Raw genomic sequence first — 18523 nt, forward strand, 5'->3', positions numbered from 1 at the left:
GTTATTTAACTTCTTTACCATACTAAAATTATGAAATAGATGGGGTATAATATCTTGAATTTGTTATGGGAATCCTACACACAAGTCTTATGAGTTAAAAGTCTAGGCGGAGAGGGTAAAAAAAGTATGTTTAATAAACTTAATGCTTTGTGATTGTGAACATTGATAAAGTATGTATAATCATTTGTGATAAAAACGTGAAAATTTGAACAACAAGCATAATCAAATCCAAACTTAATAAAGCGACTGAGCTCTCTTTTTAACAAAGTGGGGAATATCATAATCAGTAATTTAAGGAGGTGGTAATAAAGTAGTGGATTAACAGAGATGGTTGCTATTCCCCTTGATTAATTATTCGCAAGATGCTACTACATAACAAGTGGAGAGTTTGCTAGAGCATTAGAATTTTCAAAATTCAGTTATTCAGAGCCCCTTTGCTCTTTAAGTACTCCAGAGTCTGATCATAAATTTCTTCAATTCCATACTTGAAACTGAATCCTTCTTTGACAAGCTTTTCGGAAGAGATTATTAACTTTGCCTTTGAGGGACAATCATCGAATCTGCAATTAGAAAATGATACTTGCCATAAGTACAAATGAAAAGGGAGTACCCAAAACAGTAACATCATCCGGGCTTCAAAACATAAGTGCAAGTGTGCAATATGAGGTAACTTTCATTGGAAGTCTTTCAAGCCAATTCAGCACAATGCAGATACTACTTAAAAATGTATGCCAACAAAATTGGTCCGCATAAAAGATTCGATATATATAGCCTTACATAAGTTTCATTGAGGCTGAACTTCGTATTAACTGAAACCAATACAAATGAAGAGAAATTCTTTGACAGAGATATTGGCATATTGTATACGATATATAAACCACTTTAAAAATATGAAGCCAAAACACCAGAAATAATGGCTTCTTATTCTTTGACTTGATTCTCGCACCAAAGAATTTATCTATAACTAAGGCAAGGGATTCGTAGAATAAAAAAGAAAAGGCATTTCAACCAAAGGTATGGTTATAAGCTTACTCAGTTGGAATTTTATATTGAGGGTATCGTTTGCTGAGAAACTTTGCAAGCTCAGGAACACTAGTATTGTGAGCACAGCAAATGTATCGACCAGAAGCCGATTCTTTCTCCGCCACAAATATTTGTGCTCGGCAAATATCCTCCACATGAGTGATGGATATTGAACCTGATAGCAACTGCATACCTTTCAGAGCGTTTATGAGGAAATCATTGCCTGCAAAGTACAAAGAAAGATGCCATTGAAACATATATGGGGGCATTCACTATGGTCCTTAAAAAGTACAACTATTTGACACATCTAAAAGGTCCTTAAACCAGTAGGTTTGACAATTTTGAACCTGTTATGAGGGACGCTGCCATGCCAACACTTGATGGGATGTCTGTAGTGACAGAAGGACCAGTTGTGAGAGTAGGTATCACAGTGATGAGATCAATGTGATTTTCTTCAGCAAATTTCCATGCTGCCTTCTCTGCTAGTGCTTTGGAGGCAGGATAACCCTGCATGTGTTTGGATGCACACTCTACTTTAGAGTCTATCGAATGAGTTTTAATCTTTTCCATCTAGGAATGGTAAGTGTGAAGACTGAAGAGCCATTCCTCATCCCCATCCTAAGTTTTAAGTGTGTTTGGATTCATGTTGGATCATTCAAAATCATATCCAAATAACAGTTAACATGATTTTAGATAAATGTTCACACATTTGGTCCTACGTTAAAAAATTGATTTTGAGTTGAAACAACTTTAACTAGTTTTTTAGTTGAATAAAAACTTTTATATTGAGTTTTACTATTATGTTACTTTTAGAATAAAATCATCTAAACATAAATCGCGAGACTGGAAAATCAATTTCATTCAAAATTAGTATTGTAAATGCTGATCCAGATATGTGTGAAATAAGGTTTGACTTTTACCCAAGTGGGTGGCTTTGCAGTGCTCAAGTACTCAACATCAGTCCAGTTGCTTTCATCCATAACCAGATCAGTTCCCTTGAGTTGGTTTATGGTCACAGCAGCTGCTGAAGATGTCAAGATGACTCGTTTGACTCCTTTTGCTCGCACACATGCTTTTAACACATTCAAGACGCCTGTGATTGCAGGCTTGATCATGTCATTCTGAATAGTGTAATTGCAAAAGAATTTCCTCATTAGTCTTTTTCTTCAACATACACACGCACACACGTACACGCAAAAGCATTCGATTTAGTTGTTAAATTTATAATGCAGTTTCTAGTTCAGTGTCTAATCTACCTCAGGATCTTCAGAAGCAAAGTTCACAGGTGTAGCAAGCTGGAAGACAAGTTCACAGCCTGCTATAGGAGCATCAAAATCTTTTTCACCAGTTAAATCTGCTCCAAATATGTTCAATTCGCCCAAACTTTGCAGTGCCAAAAGGTGAGGTATTTTTTTAGTATTATCTGCACAAAACACCAATGTAATTAAGTACTTTTGGTCATGATAAAATTATATTGGATTCTCTATTCTTCAATAAAACTTTAGAAGGGAGATTGGCCTTGTGCTTCTTGTTATGGGCTAACCAATTACTAGTCTTTAAGTACCTTTTCGTTGGTTTTGTTTTCATTCCAATTTTCTTATATTTTGATGGGATGTTAACAAGTAGGTTACTATGTCACCTTTTTTATTTATTCAATAGTTGTCTCTCTTTTTGGTTTTCACATGGGAGGGGAAAAGAAGAAGAAATTTTCTAACACCTTATTTAATTTATGAGAAAAGGTGTGTACCTTTAAATTACATTTTTTTTTTTTACTAATGTCAAGTATAGTTTTGATTTTTTTAAAACCATTTTTCCCCTCTTTTTATCACTCATGTCTCTTTCTGTAAAGAGAAAAAATCACGTGTGTTCAGGCAATACTTATCTAAAAAAAAGTCTCGTTTGAATAATGTGCCTTTCTCTTTAGTCACACTAGATGTACCTGCTAAAATTTAAAAATTGAAAGAAAATTTAAATACCTTTTCTATTTCTTTAATTCTCTTTAATTTTTCTGAATGGTAAACAAAACAAATAAACAGTTTTACAGCGACATATTTCACAAAGAGAGAGAGACTAGCCTGGGTCTCTAACTGTGGTATTGACAGCATAACCCTTTTCAAGCAACTGCTTGATCAACAAAGAGGCCATAAATCCACTCCCTCCAATCACACATGCCTTCTTTCCAGTTGGCTTGATAGTGGCCATGTTTTCACTCTCTCACACACTTCAAAGGATAAAATGAAACTTACTTTATAGACAGTTTTTTAATCCTCCCTCAGGAGAGAAGCTTCTTAAATAATAACATTAATCTTTCAGTTACTTAATCTAACAAATCGTTTCGTTCGAGTATTGTAAATTGAAGGTGAGCACGTGATGGTGTTAGGTGGTGTGTATTGTTACCAACGACTCAACATCAACAAGTCTTGGGGGTGAACAAAAAAGCCTTTCACCTTTCATTAATATCCTACACACTACTACTATTGTCTATCGATAAGTATCTGTGTTTTAATTTAAAATTTATAAATATATATTAATTTTATTTTATAAAATAAAATATTTATTTTAGATTTTCTTAAGATTTTATTTTAATGAGCCAACTGATCTATTACGTTTGTTTTAATAACTATAGGTTGATTACAATGATCATATTTTTGTTTGCTACACAAGGTGATCTCTCTCTCTCTCTCTCTCTCTCTCTCTCTCTCTCTCTCTCTCTCTCTCTCTCTCTCTCTCTCTCTCTCTCTCTCTCTCTCTCTATATATATATATATATATATATATATATATATATATATATATATATATATTTCTTGTTCTCTAAAAAAGAACAACACAAGCACATAACTCCTTTCTCCCAAATATCTTCTTTTTCTTTTCCTATAAAAACTTATTTTTTAGAGCAAAAGCATTGGTGTTCACAAGTTTCGGGATCCTTTTGCTGCACAAGTCGGTCGAAATCAACTGGTTGTTGTATCTTAGGAGAGGGATCATTTTGCTACAAACGGTCAAAACCAACTAGTGCTTCAACCCAGGCTAAATAATTATTTTTCTTATTTATTTTTTCCTTATATTTATTGTATGATATAGTCATGTGGTGTCAATTAAAATTATTTTGCTATTAATATTTTTTTATTTAATTCAAGACTTTGCATTCTCTTCTCATTTATTTCTTTTCTTTTATTTTAATTTTTTTCAACATTTTCTTCACAATTAAACATGTCAGACTGAATTAAAATTTTGCACCTCATCTACACCGTCTATCTAACATTCAATCGCACAACAGAATCACGTATGAATAGGAAAATAAATGGAGATAATCTAGAAATATCATTATTATTATTGTCTAAGAGCTAATTACAAAAGAGAAGAAATTGGCCACATTAAAATTAACTTCTGGGAAGGTCCATTTAATATCCAAAAATTATTCGATAACAAAAGTAGGACAAGTGAGAAATGTTGAAGTAAACAAAAAAATTTAGATAGAGTCATATCTAAATGTTGGCTAAGTAAGCGTGAGTAATTATGAACCCGTGAACCATCCACATGGGAGTGGTGAAGGAAGGACCACAATATATGAGATTTTCCTGCCCTTGAAAGAAGAAGTAGAAAAAAAAAGAAGAAATATACACTTAAAAAAATCCTTTTGTAATGAATCATTTATTAAAAAAAATAAATAAACTTAACACAAACCCGAAAAAGATATAATAATAACCTCCAGATCATCTACCATTATACATACAAATAATAAATTAAATGACTTTTCAATGGTATTTGTTACTCAAAAAGAAAAAGACCAATAACTATTGGTACACCTGGTGACCCAACTAATTAGTCAAATGAGGATTATTTCCTATGAATATCATGATGAAGAAGAAAAAAAGACATGAAGAGTCATTTAATTTATGTATGTTTACTATTCCATGACAATAATGTTCAATTAATCCTTTTTTTTATTACCACCATGTCTTATTTTATGGACAAGCTACTCCGGTCAAAGAAATTTTGGGCAATGGTTATTCTCTGAAATAATAAATAAACTGTTGCATCGTAGTCCTCCACTTCCAAAGATATATGTGAACCTCAAATGAAATTATGAAGATTTTCGTGAAAGGTTCTTTCTCTTTTTCTAGCAAGAATAAATAAAAAAAGTAACAATTTTACAAAATTAATCTTGTATTAAATCTTGTTTGTTATGCAACACATTAACATTCTAAAAAGTATTGCTAATGTTAGAAGTATAAATAGAAAAAACAATTAAAATTAATTTTTAATTCGAGCACACACTTATCATGACATGAATTCTATAACAAGTGCAAGAACATCGAAGTTTAGTTGAGCAGGGCCCCCTCACTCCTTAAGTACTCCACACTATGGTTAATAATTTCTTCAATGCCATACTTGAAACTGAACCCTTCTTTGATAAGCTTCTCTGAAGAGATGACTAACTTTGCCTTGGAGGGGATATCATGGAATCTGCATTTATAGAATGATACTTGGCTTCAATAGAATGTAAGACATGTTTCTACTATTTGAGAAGGGGAAGCTATTAACAACTTTATCAAGGCATCAAAATAAAAGAGCATTATGAAGTAATTTTCAAGCCAAATCATAACCACACAATGAAGTTTCTTCACAAATTCATGCCCATAAAATTGGACTGCATAAAAGATTCCATAATCTTGCACAAGTACTTTAATCAAGGGGGTGACCTTATTGGTTAAAAGTTAAAACTAACAATTGAAAAGAATTTCTAAGACAAAAAAGATATTGTCTGCTATGTGAACCTTCAAAAATCAAAATTTTCTAAAACTTTAAAAGAGTTTCTACATTATAAAATTTTCACACCAAATTTAAGGTTAGAGGCTTACTCAGTTGGAATTTCATATCGAGGGTATCTTTCGCTAAGAAACTTTGCAAGCTCAGGAACACTAGTATTGTGAGCACAGACAATGTATCGACCAGAAGCTGATTCTTTCTCTGCCACAAATATATGTGCTCGGCAAATATCCTCAACATGAGTGATAGATATTGAACCTGACAGCAATTGCATCTCTCTCAAAGACTTAATGTAGAAATCATTCCCTGCAAGGTACCAACAAAAATTCCATCAAAACATTCATGAGTCAATTTGTATAGTGCTTAAAAATGTGGCAAGGTAAAAGTATTAAATTCATTGGATATGGTAGTTTGTGAACCTTTCATTAGGGACGCAGCCAACACAACACTGAATGGGATGTCTGCAGTGATAGAAGGACCAGCAGTGAGGGAAGGTATCACAGTGATGAGATCAATGTGATTTTCTTCAGCAAATTTCCATGCAGCCTTCTCTGCTAGTGTTTTGGAGGCAGGATATCCCTACACATATATATACATGAACTTTACTTTCATAATATAAGTCTTTTTTGTTAAAAAATTGTTTTTTAAACAATTTCATATTACTCAACAATCAATTTCTCATCCAAAATATACCAAGTTTTGAAAATTATTTTAAAAACAAGTGTTATAAAAACCAAAAGACAGAAACAATCAGAAGATGTTTTCTCATCCTCTTATTTTGTTTTCTTCAAGTGTTCTGTTCAGGTATTCAAGAGGCAAACTTTTAGAAAATAGAAATATGCTTAGGGGACAAACATTTTCAAATGTGCTTAGGTGACAAACAAATTTTACAAAACCAAAAACTGTTGTTAAGTAAACAATCAAGGCCTTGATCTTTTTCAGTTAGGAATGACACTGAATGATGGAGTGCATTGTGAAGGGTCATTGCAGAAAACCAGCTTAAGTTTTTTTATTACTTACCCATCCATGTGGCTTTGCAGTGGTCAAGTACTCCACATCAGTCCAATTGCTTTCATCCATAACATGACCTTTTCCATTGAGTTGGTTAATAGTTACAGCATCAGTTGAAGATGTCAAGATGACTCGTTTGACTTCTTTCGTTTGAGCACATGTTTTCAGCACATTCAATACGCCGCTGATTGCTGGCTTGATCATGTCATTCTGAATAATAGTTTGCAGAAGCATTTTTGGATTAATTTTTTCATCAACTCACACAGAAGCATCCAATTTAGTGAGAGAAAAAAAATCTAAAATCTTCCAATTTAGTGAAATTTTTTAGAATGCAGGATCAGGGTTTAATTAATATACCTCAGGATCTTCAGAACCAAAGTTCATAGGTGTAGCAAATTGGAATACAAGTTCACAGCCTGATATAGGGGCTTCAAAATCTCCTTCAACTGTCAAATCTGCTCTAAATATTTTCAATTCGCCCAGATTTTTCAGTACCAAAAGGTGAGCTATTTTATTGATACTACCTGCAGTAAATGAAATTTTTGTTAACAGAAATATCTTAGTAGGACTCTCTAATCTCTAGTCTTCAATGAAACTCCAAAGGGAAATAGGACTAGTACTTGTTTGATCTAAGCTAAACCAACAAATGTGCCCTAATTTTTTTTTCTAGTAGTGTAAAATAGTAATAAAAAAAAATTGACCGTCGTTTAAACTATAACAAATTTCTTTCACAATGACACAATTTTACTTTGTTGGACATTTTTTGCAGTGATGTTACAACGACTTACGTTAACAGAGTTTGAAGATAATTGACAGTAGGAATCAAAATCGTTGAATTTACTTGTTTGTGAACTAAATCTTACTCCATAAAGTGTGATTAAGTATAGGGACCAAACTAATAATTAAATCTTACACCTATTATTCTTTTGGTTTCTTTTTATTATTAATAACGTTTTAGAACTTCTTGTAAAATCTGAATTATCGCCATAAAATATAAATGGTTTATATACAAGAAGTGGAGAATAGTAAAAGAGAGAGAGAGAGGAACCTAAATCTCTAACAGTGGTATTAACAGCATAACCCTTCTGAAGCAACTGCTTGATCAACAAAGAAGCAATAAATCCACTGCCACCGATCACACAAGCCTGCTTCTTTCCGATTTGCTTGATATTGGCCATGTTTACACACTCACTTCAATCAAAGGAGGGGAAATTGTACTATGAATGACACTTTTGTATAAAGTAGTGGTTCACTCAAAATTGATCGTAGTTGTAACCGAGACATGCATATATAGAAATCCTAAGATAAAATAAGATATTAGGTACGTACTATTTGAATTCAAGGAAATCTTAAAGATGATACATTTATCTAATTCTTAAGATAAAATAAGATATCTACGCGTTCAAAATTTATGTAAATCCTAAACCAAGATATTTACCTAAATTCTAAGATAACAAAAGATATAATTTTCTTTTTTTGATGAAATCAAAAGATATAATTTAAGTAAATTAAAAAATTACGTATCTACTATTTGATAACTGAATTAGGTCAACATCTAATAACTTTAATGTAATTAGTATAAAAAATAACTTTAATGTAATTGAGTTGATTTGATGAGGTGAGAGACAGAGTTGCTTTGCTTCTTAAAAGGAATGGTTTTGTTATTTGAACACAGTATACCTGGTATACCCGTAGAATATTTAAACTGGGGATAAGCACTTTTTAATTCAATTTGTCCTATTACTATTTTCTTTTTAAATAAGTTTTTGTGTTCCCTTCAACAACCCAAAATAAGAATATCTATATAATAATTAATAACTATATTAAATGATGTTTTTATATTATTAAAAATTAATTGGTTTAATTATGTTTTTAAGTTTCCGAATCACATAATATATTATTGGATCTACATCACGTTAGTCTTTTTTTATCTTAACAAAATTTTGAGTTGGGTAGGAACAAAAATAGATAGGCCCAACCTATCTCATGTCACCACTATCAATAATATTATTAAGTTATGGATATTATGTAATATTGTTTAATAGTATATTATAGGTTAAAATATAATTTTTATCTTTTTTATAAAATTTGTGATTTTAGTTTTCTATTTTTTAATTGAAACATTTTATTCTTTATTTTTAAAAAATTCATGATTTTAATCTTTTAATTTTTTAGTTGAGACATGTATCCACACACTTTTAAAATATTTAGGATTTTAATCTCTTTGGTCAATTTCAAATTTATTGGCTATATACTTTTTTAATAAATTAAGCTTATTAGCTATTAAATAACTATTTAAATGGAATTGAATGTGGAGCACTCTTTGAGCTAAATAGCTATTTTAATTTAAATATATAGAAGATTTTCTTATCTTTTTTTTATGCAGTATACTTTTTCATTTATCAAACTCCAGTATTAACAATTTTACATTTTTCAAGTTAAACTAACTAAATTATACCTCCTTGACCGCCATCATGTGCGACAAAGAGAAAATCATAATTAAGGAGGCTTAATTATAAATTTTATTACTCAATTTTATTAGTTTTTTTTCACGAATTTTTATCACCAAAACCTTATCATTTTATGAATTTTCAACCCACAAATTTATACCATTCAACGTTCATCATTTTGTGAAATTTTATCACTCAAATTTTTAACTTTTATGCATTCTATCATTAAATTGATAACAAAATGATGTTTTGTTTTTTCTCTAACTTTTTTTTTTGACACATCATCCCGGTAGTAAATGTGTCAAAATTGAAAATTTGAGTGATAAAATTTATAAAAAAGAAACTTGAATGACAAAATATAAATTAATGAAGATTAAATAATAAAATTCACAATTAAGCCGATAAACAACCACCCAACTCTTAGGAGTCCCAGTGCCCCTCATTTTGCCAAACTATCCGCAATGAAATTATCTTCCCTCAAAGTATGCAATCACAACATAAAAAAAAATAAAAATACTGCAATCTCTATCTTTGTAAAAATCTGATTTTCCAACAAAATTACCTTCCCTCCTTGATATACTTTCTCATTTATACGGATGCTTTGGAATTTTTTAAATTGAAAAATCAAACAAGGCCCAAGAAAAAAAACAACTAAAAAGCAAAACAATATCTCCTAATAAAATCCAAGTCTACCATTACTTCTTACCTAAATTATTTTACTTTTTAGAAAAATCAAAATTTCCAAAACAAATAAAAAATGAGGTGAGCATGATGCATGCAATCCGTAACCCTGTAAGTTAAATATTTAGAACATAACACCTAATCAAATTGAATCAATTTTAAAAATTAAAAGACGAAATTTAACCATTTAAAAAATGATTAAAACATAATTTTCATTTTCAATTTTTTTAAATTTGTAATTTTAATCTCTCAATTTTTAATTGAGATATTTTGTTTTCTATTTTTCAAAAATTCACTATTTTAGTTCTCTCTTTTTTAATTGAGACATTCCACTTTTTTAAAATTTACAATTTTAATTCTTCTAGTCAATTTCAAACTTGTTGATTATATACTTATTTTGATAAATTAAGCTTATTAGAAATTTAATAATTAAAAAAACATTTTTTTTTTAATAAACAAGAACATGTCAATCAATATTTATATAGTTTATTTAAAATTGATGACTAAAATTGTAAATTTGATAAGAGTAATAAACGAAATGTCTCAATTAAAAAATCAGAAACTAAAATCAACAACTTCTTAAACATAAGGATAAAATATTTTAATTAAAAAATGAAAAGACTAAAAACAAAAATTTAAAAAAAAAATAGAAGAAAAAAATTATATTTAAGCCTTTAAAAATTAAAGGAATAAATGGAACTTAGAGGAATAAAACATTGATATAACCAAAAAAATTATATGTACCTAACAGACTTAACGAATTTGGATTTTGTTCTTCATAGTTAATCTCCCTATGCGTAGAACAACTGCAAAATTATAGCGTGACTAAAAACAAGTAAATTTTTAGTAATGAAAGTAGCAAATATAGACAAGTAAATTACGTGCATTTCCCAATTCACTAGGTAGACATTTAATTTTTGAGAAACAATGGTATAAACAACAAAGATTAATAGTAATATGCATAAACAAGTTAAAAGATAACAATTGATAAAGTAATCATTAACGTGAAACTAAATCAAAACATGCCACTAACCAAATAAAATCGATAACTAGTTAACTACTGATGTTCATCTTCACTTGATTTCTCAAAGTCTCTAGGGAGTTGATGGCAAACTTTCTCTGTACATGACAGAATGTAGTATATCAGATGCGTCCATGTTCGTGAAGCTCGAGCAGCTTGCCTTTGTGATTAAGTCTCACTAATCTACAGTAAATTCTTTTTTCTTGTAATAATTCACACACATGATGCATAAGCTAATTTTCATATTTAAAATAATTTAAATCACAGAATTATTGGGAAATGGTTTTTATATTACCTAACCGGCACTAAGTTATACGTGAGCATCATTCTCCCAACTCATTGTGCAAGTTAACCAATGTCCTCTGGTTTGCAACAACGAAAATGATCCTTCATGAAAAGGTCCATATTTAAAAATGAACCAAACGTATTTCACAAATGAGAAATCTGAAGTTTTGAATTAACCATCAACAGGATGCTCACTGATCTTATATTAGACCCCAGAAAGCAGCCCCCAAATGAGCATTCAAGAAATTGCTTTCTACATACATTGTACATTTTGGCTCACAAATACTAAGATAAACAGTATGGATAAATAGTACATATTATACTAAAGGAAAAGATAAAAAAACTCTCCGGCACAACTTGAATTGGAAATCATAAATGTCTCAGACCTTTCAGTTTACTCTTGGCTTCAGAATCCATAACATGCTCCATATGACAGGAATCTCTCAGAGATCCACTCAACCCAGAGCAGGAGTCATTGGCTGCGAATGTAACTGCAAAATATAGATAAATGGTACAGAGGACAGTTAGTAGAGCAAGAGCAGATAAGAGGAAGCAGTGTCTCTTGACGAGTGTTGACCAACTTCCCAGTTCATGCCTTGCAAACTGCCTACTGAAAGATGGTGACTTCAGACAAGGAGAAGACGACAAAATGGAGTCGAGAACCATGGCTTCTACAATGACTTACTCGGGACTAGAATGCCTGAATCTGTACAACATATCTAACATTAGCAAGAGTTTGACGAAATTCAATGCACAATAGCAGCAACAACAACAATAATAGCCTTATCCTATTAGGTGAGATCTGTTACATGAATCACCTGCCATGAGATTAGAATATAAAGTTTATATCGTGGGGGGCTAGAAGTAGCAGATATTTTGCAAATATTAATATATATAAGGGACGCATCAAGTGAAAAGCATAAAAATCAGACGCATCAAGGAGCTACTACCAGATAACCATCCATGGAGATGTATGATTTAGATTTAAGATCATTCCATTCACGCTCTTACCTAATATTCTCCCTATATGTCTAGATAAAAATCAGAGTCACATTAAATGCAGAACCTAAGGAAATTCAGAATGTAGTGAAAAGTCTTCCCTCAAACAAAAGGCAGTTTTTTTCTCATCTTACTCCTCAATTTCAATAAGGAATAACTAAATGCTAATTCATCATCAAGATGGAAACAGCTCAGAAGTAAATAAAGCCATAAGTTGACACTCATTTCATCAGACACAGAAAGCAAGTGGCAAAATTGCAAAACCTAAATGTTTCTCTGGCGAATTTATATTCAATCCTTAATCAAAACTCCAAAACATGATGGTGAAAGCAGTCTACTCAATCCCATGTAGGACCTAGAAAAAATCTGATGGGAAGGCATAAATTATCATAGATTAAATAAATATCCTTGGCAAAATATTAATTAGCAAACAGACTCTCTACAAAAAAAAGCATTCAGAATTCCACTACACTACAGAGGCTGGTAGAGAATCAAAACACAACTAAAAGAGAAAACTCAGCATTAAACCAATGCAACCCCTAAAGACATCAAGAACACAAGTTTTTAATCAAATGTAATGACCAATGAGAAACTTAGAAGTGAGAATAACTTTTCTTCCTCATATACAAGAGGAGATACGAGAACATCACAAGCGGTTCATTTTGTATAAATCAATAGAAAACCAATATTTTTTATTACAAAAACATTCAAAATATTGGTGGTATAGCATATCCACAAGGAGAAATGCTAGAAACACACTCCTTCAAACACACTCTCTTGTTGGCTGAAATTTATTGAAAATGATAAAAATTGGTGGGTCTAACATCATATTTAATGAGTCTCTCTCCTGATTTAGTTTTCAATAAATTTTAACCAATTAGGGAGAGTGTGTTTGAAAGAGTGTGCTAAAAGTGTGTTCCTGACACTCCTCTATTCACAAGACACGAACTTTTGGCACTCCTGAGTTCATTAAAATACAGCTAGTAGACACATTTAACCATTGCTATTGGTAGTATAGCAATGCCAAAAATGAACATCAAGATGCTTGAATCCACATTTAACCATCTTCGACAAATCCCAACATTATTTTCCTGGTATTTCAACAATATTTTTTATCCTAAACCTGGTGCAACAGCCACAATTGCAATAACATGTTAAAAAATCAAATTAACATTCAACAAAATCAAGATACACAAAACAAGGGAAAAAAAACATGAAACAAAATGCCTCATCCTGGTAACATTCCTCAGCATAGTAGATTCAACACAACCTCACCCACTCCCAGAATTACCTTGTTGATAATTCCTAATCACATTAACCCCATTGATCCAATCTAAAGTAACACATACCCCAATCAAACAAGACAACACCCAATTATGCAAAATGCACACAACATGCTCAGAAAATTAAAATGGTGAAGACCATATTGAAAATTAAGCTTTACCTGGTAGAACAGAGCACCTAAACCAAAATAATTTGTTTGGGTAAAATCAATTATTCAAATGATCCAATACCCGTAGGGGAAAAAAGTGTTTTTTCCCCGTTGGTAATGCATAAACAACAAGATAGAAAGGCTTAATAATAAGACACAGCGGGCGGAAAAATCTGCACATAAAAGCTAAGAATGAAGGATGAGAAGTTTATTGGAGTGAAGAAAAAAGCGTTACCTTTTGACTTCGAAGGTTGCGAAAAAGACTTCGAAGGTTGTGAAAAAGCGCGTGTTTCGTGAACAAGAGCGTTAAGGTTGTATTGTAATGTAAAAACCAGAGATGGGAAAGTGGAATGTGTTATTATTACTGGTGTCATGCCATGTGAGAGGAAGAAGAGGAACCATCCGTAACCATAACGATAAACGACTTTTTGGCTAAATAAACAAACTGGTAGTACAAAATAGGGAAAAATAAAATAAAAAATTAATTAAGCAACTTCTAATTTTAAATCAACCAATATAGGTATTTATATAGTTATTATGCATTTTAAATTTTTGTAGTTCTAAGCTTCCACAACTCACAGTATATTTTAAACTAAATTGTTAATAAATATAATTTTACAGAAATTTATGTTAAAGAAGTTTTTTCACACAAATCAAAATATAATTCAAAAGGTTGCTTTTATTTCTTTCTAAATGAGCGAGTTCATTTGATATTGTTTTGAAAGATTTTCGTGGTTGTGGTCCCGTCCAAACTAGATCTACCTAATGAAATTGGATCAACGTAATTTAAAGCATTTAAGTTAGCGCATCTCGACAATAAATTAAAGGATGTTATTACTTAATATTTAATGGATCTGGCTAATCAGTGTAGCATTAATTAAAGAACTTAAAAATTAGATATTTAGTGTGTAAATCATAAAAAAAAAAATCAAGATAGATGATATAATTTTTCATCTCTTAATAAAAAATATTTATACTTTGAATTCTTTAATCAATATTCTTAAACCACGAGTTAAAATCAACACAAATACATCTTGGTTTCCGATTGCTACAAATACAATATCTTGGTTAGTAGTTGTAAATACACTGGTTAGTAGAAGTTAATAATAATTTATTGACCTAGTACTCCATGTTTAACTGAAAATTTCTCTTAATACTAAAACTCTGTAATTTTATTAAAGAAAATCATAAATGTTAGCAGTATACATTCAACCGTATCTAATTGGTTTAACCCAAACTGTTGTAGCATCAAAAGTATAAAGTAAAAATTGTTGTCAGTTTCAACATATATTTAGAGTATTTATATGTTCTACCACTTTTTGTAATCCCCAAAGAAAAAGTATAAACTAAATTTTATATACAGATAATATATTAGAAGAAAAAATCACAATTGTGCTGTATTTGAACATAGTTTTTTCGTTAAAAAAAAACATTTTTAAATTTTATATTATTATTTGAGTAAAGGTTAACAAAAATATGTTTTTCAATTGACGAAAAAACAATTTACAAATTACGGTCCAAACACATCCACCAGCTCTGTCACGCTCAAAATTTTTGCGTTAAAAAAATACAAATAACACCGAAATTATTTTATCATTTTATGAGAAGTACAATATTAGATTAATTATTACATGAAGCGCAAATAAGAAAACACAAATTCAAGAAGGGAAATAAATTTCATGAAATATGTTTCATTTATTTCAGTCTCTCCATTTAAAATTTTCCAATCTTCAATCACTAAAGGAAATATGTAACACACTAACTGTAACACACATGGCAAACCTCAAGTCTTTGCATTATGCACAAACAAATCAACCCCACTTGGTGCTATACGAAAATTCCCTCACTTCAGAACAGGAAATCTGAAGCACCAAGGAAAGAAGCAAGATTTCTACCCAAGTTGCGCCCCCTGAGGCACTCCACATCCACCACGTTCGAATGATCAATAAAGAGGTTCACCTGAACATAACCAAACAATAATGTCAACAAAGCTGTAACATAGGTTTCTTATTCTTGGGGAAGTGGTTGGGAAAGAGTGAAGGGAGAAGGGAGAGATGGGGAGTTAAAATCCCCCCAAATGATATTTCTAACAAAACTAATAAACTAACATTTGCTAATAAAAAAAAGTTTCTTATTCTTGGTAAAAAGGAAAACTATGACAAGAATCAAATTATTTAGTAGAGCATTTACCTTTGGACCATATTGTTTGATGAACCACTCCGATATTCTCTGATTTGATGCTTCAAACATAGTCTTCTCAATACCAAGGCGCCCTATGATTTTGGCAATGATGTCTGCACGCATGTTATCAGCATGTTTGCTGACATCATCAGCATCAATCATTATCATGTCTGCACCTGCTTCCAGACATCTCTCAGCCCTTCTGATCAAGAGATTCACATCTTCTACCAATTCTGCGGGGAAAAATTAAAAAGGAATGGTAAACCAATATATTGTATTTGTGTTGATTCTACATTTTTCATTGGTGAATGGCAATCAACCTTCACTCCAAAGGATTAGATATACTATGTCTATATGTACTAGTGATTAGTGCCTGAGAATTTCATAAGCAGTAAGCACCATTCAAAACAGAAAATAGTAGCATCTAAAAATTTGTAATATGTCCAACATCAGTGTCTTCATATATATAGATACCTCATAGGATAGGTGTACTGAACCCCTATCCTCCCCCTCTAGCCATTTGATTCTGCATACATTCTCAGCAGATTTATATGAAGTAATAAAGGTGAAGGAATCCATAATAAACATCTCTTCTACATTCATCCATCTGATTGATCAATTTATCCAAATTGGATGTCATTGCATGCCATTTCATTGCGAACCAAGCTTCAATTGAAAACATTGCATTGTCATTCTCATTAAAAAAAGGAAAAAACCAAAATCTAAATAGCAGTACATTTTTAAACAATTATATATCATATCAGGCTTATCAATAACAGTGTAGTGAATCATCTTACTGCATTCACGAAAATTACATGAGCAAGTAGTATTGTCTGAAACAAAAGACATTTATTAAGATTATGTCACCTCACTTGTTATATATACTTTTTATTACTTCTTTTTTTCTAGTACAATGCAGATTCCAGAATATAGCATCTGCAACAATGCCTAAATATGCGAGAGATAAATATAAAATATCCTTACCAAATGATCTAGGTACAGGGGGAATATAAGCCCCATAAGCCCTGTCACCACCTTTGGGAATATCAGACTCATTAAACTTCACTTGAAAATGAGGCTTAGCTTTGAGACCACCACTTTTGACCAAGCGGACAAATCTCAAAAAGGTTTCTTCAGGAATCTCAAGCGATCCCACATTGAGCTCAATTGTGTCAAACCCCAACTGCTTGCATTCCTATGACAACAGGACAAAAAACCACGCAACCAAATCAGAAACCAAAATTCATCACAAAATAATAGTATTATAGTAGTACTAACATTAATATTGAATCAGGTGGGCAGAGAGAGACCTCTACATATTCCTTGAAACCTGATGGACTTTTGCTAATCATGTGCTCAGCCCAATCACCCGTGCTAACATACACGTCATGCTGATGGGCCATGTCAATGATTTGCTTGATAGTAGCCTTTGGCATCATGCTGTGAGAACCTCCAGAAAACTTTAACCCATCTACATAGTCTCCCATAGATTCAAAAATATCCTTCACAAAACATTCCAAACTAATTTGTTAAGTATCACATGTGTGATCCAGACTACTAAAGGAGTCTGGCTCAGTTAATCAAGCAGGTGCGCAAGTTGTTGTAAACTTTCTATATCTCTTTCTTTGATTCTTACCAATAAAAAAAAAAGTGTAAAATGTGTGATGCAGACTATATAATAATTTCTCAATTATCCAGCAATTAATTAAGATTAAGGATCATGTTGTAAAGATGATCCACCATGATAATCACTTAACTGTTAAGCTCAATCAAAACAGAGTGATGAAGAGAAAACCTGAAGAAGGTTGTGGGAGAAGAGAGTGCAGTGGGGGCTTTGAATCTCGGTGACGCCAAAATGACGAGGCTTGGCTGGGCGATCCTCATTCTCCTCGAAGCTCTTCCATCGGAACGCTGCCATGGTTAGTTACGAGACGAGAGGGGTATCGAATTATTCCGTTTCCTTTCTTTCTTTGGATTTTCCCTTACCTTTTCTATCTCCCAAACGTGAATGAATAGATAGAGAGAAAGAGAAGAATGAAGTTGTTTCTAGAAAACGCTGGAAATGCTTGCTGTAGCAGTTCGGTATTCCATCCAAGTGTTGCATTCACCACATTGCAACACTTGTTTACTTTTTTTAGTTAGTGTTCCAAAAATAAATTTATAAAATCTACTATGTTATCCTTAATAAATACATATAATATTTATTTTTTACCGCCTAAATACATAAAATAATTGCAATAAAAAATACATATACTAATTAACACTATAGAAATACATATTAATACAAAGTTTACATCTATAAATATAAATAATGAAAATTATCTAAGAAATGAAGATGTATAAAATTGTAAACTAGTTAAAGACTAAATTATATGTTTTATAATTTTTTTCATAATAATTGATAAAATAATTTATATAAATTTGTAATTACTCTTATTAAATATGTGTTTTCATCTTTAAAATATTTTAAATTGAACTTAAAGAATAGATTTTTAAAAAAATATTGATTTAAATTGATTTTCTGCACTGTATTTATTTTATCAATTTTAAGAAGGTTTAACTAGTTTTCACTGATTCTTAAAAAAATCATATTACTAAACTTGTTCTTTTTAATATAAAAATGCCTAGATATAGTAATATGGCTTTTTATGGTTAATAATTTGGTCAG

The 18523-nt window shown here is 31.3% G+C and overlaps 3 protein-coding genes and 1 long non-coding RNA gene across 4 annotated transcripts; all 4 read right to left on the reverse strand.

Moving 5' to 3' along the window:
• Nucleotides 1-204: 204 nt before the first annotated feature.
• LOC114421336 (anthocyanidin reductase ((2S)-flavan-3-ol-forming)-like) lies at nucleotides 205-3332 on the reverse strand. The gene is made up of 6 exons (XM_028387217.1): nucleotides 3099-3332; nucleotides 2280-2446; nucleotides 1944-2144; nucleotides 1371-1530; nucleotides 1033-1246; nucleotides 205-560 (listed from the first exon to the last, which is right to left on the reverse strand). Exons 1-6 carry the CDS (start codon nucleotides 3223-3225, stop codon nucleotides 416-418), a joined length of 1014 nt encoding a protein of 337 aa, XP_028243018.1. The 5' UTR covers nucleotides 3226-3332; the 3' UTR covers nucleotides 205-415.
• Nucleotides 3333-5302: 1970 nt separating this feature from the next.
• LOC114422060 (anthocyanidin reductase ((2S)-flavan-3-ol-forming)-like) lies at nucleotides 5303-7984 on the reverse strand. Its single transcript, XM_028388246.1, has 6 exons — nucleotides 7855-7984; nucleotides 7164-7330; nucleotides 6816-7016; nucleotides 6215-6374; nucleotides 5888-6101; nucleotides 5303-5492 (listed from the first exon to the last, which is right to left on the reverse strand). Exons 1-6 carry the CDS (start codon nucleotides 7982-7984, stop codon nucleotides 5348-5350), a joined length of 1017 nt encoding a protein of 338 aa, XP_028244047.1. The 3' UTR covers nucleotides 5303-5347.
• A 3356-nt stretch (nucleotides 7985-11340) lies between these two features.
• Nucleotides 11341-14097, reverse strand: LOC114424312. The gene is made up of 2 exons (XR_003668969.1): nucleotides 13910-14097; nucleotides 11341-11949 (listed from the first exon to the last, which is right to left on the reverse strand). It is a non-coding gene; the product is annotated as an uncharacterized LOC114424312 (long non-coding RNA).
• Nucleotides 14098-15331: 1234 nt separating this feature from the next.
• On the reverse strand, nucleotides 15332-17960 carry LOC114422629 (protein HEAT-STRESS-ASSOCIATED 32-like). Its single transcript, XM_028389087.1, has 5 exons — nucleotides 17651-17960; nucleotides 17166-17357; nucleotides 16840-17050; nucleotides 15865-16088; nucleotides 15332-15633 (listed from the first exon to the last, which is right to left on the reverse strand). Exons 1-5 carry the CDS (start codon nucleotides 17771-17773, stop codon nucleotides 15523-15525), a joined length of 861 nt encoding a protein of 286 aa, XP_028244888.1. The 5' UTR covers nucleotides 17774-17960; the 3' UTR covers nucleotides 15332-15522.
• Nucleotides 17961-18523: the final 563 nt, after the last annotated feature.

The sequence above is a fragment of the Glycine soja genome, chromosome 8, assembly GCF_004193775.1.
Source record: "Glycine soja cultivar W05 chromosome 8, ASM419377v2, whole genome shotgun sequence".
Classification (NCBI taxonomy): domain Eukaryota; kingdom Viridiplantae; phylum Streptophyta; class Magnoliopsida; order Fabales; family Fabaceae; genus Glycine; species Glycine soja.

What these genes read in the sequence shown, in the direction of transcription:
- LOC114421336 (XM_028387217.1), bottom strand. Translation starts at nt 3,225, where the DNA reads ATGGCCACTATCAAGCCAACTGGAAAGAAGGCATGTGTGATTGGAGGG. An exon ending in CTGCAAAGCCACCCACTTGG is followed by an intron (nt 1,531 to 1,943) that starts GTAAAAGTCAAA and finishes AAACACATGCAG; the next exon opens with GGTTATCCTGCCTCCAAAGC. An exon ending in CAATATAAAATTCCAACTGA is followed by an intron (nt 561 to 1,032) that starts GTAAGCTTATAA and finishes TTCTAATTGCAG; the next exon opens with ATTCGATGATTGTCCCTCAA.
- LOC114422060 (XM_028388246.1), bottom strand. Translation starts at nt 7,984, where the DNA reads ATGGCCAATATCAAGCAAATCGGAAAGAAGCAGGCTTGTGTGATCGGT. An exon ending in TTGGTTCTGAAGATCCTGAG is followed by an intron (nt 7,017 to 7,163) that starts GTATATTAATTA and finishes ACTATTATTCAG; the next exon opens with AATGACATGATCAAGCCAGC. An exon ending in CTGCAAAGCCACATGGATGG is followed by an intron (nt 6,375 to 6,815) that starts GTAAGTAATAAA and finishes ATATATGTGTAG; the next exon opens with GGATATCCTGCCTCCAAAAC.
- LOC114422629 (XM_028389087.1), bottom strand. Translation starts at nt 17,773, where the DNA reads ATGGCAGCGTTCCGATGGAAGAGCTTCGAGGAGAATGAGGATCGCCCA. An exon ending in CCCTGTACCTAGATCATTTG is followed by an intron (nt 16,089 to 16,839) that starts GTAAGGATATTT and finishes TTTTCCCCGCAG; the next exon opens with AATTGGTAGAAGATGTGAAT. An exon ending in TCAAACAATATGGTCCAAAG is followed by an intron (nt 15,634 to 15,864) that starts GTAAATGCTCTA and finishes GGTTATGTTCAG; the next exon opens with GTGAACCTCTTTATTGATCA.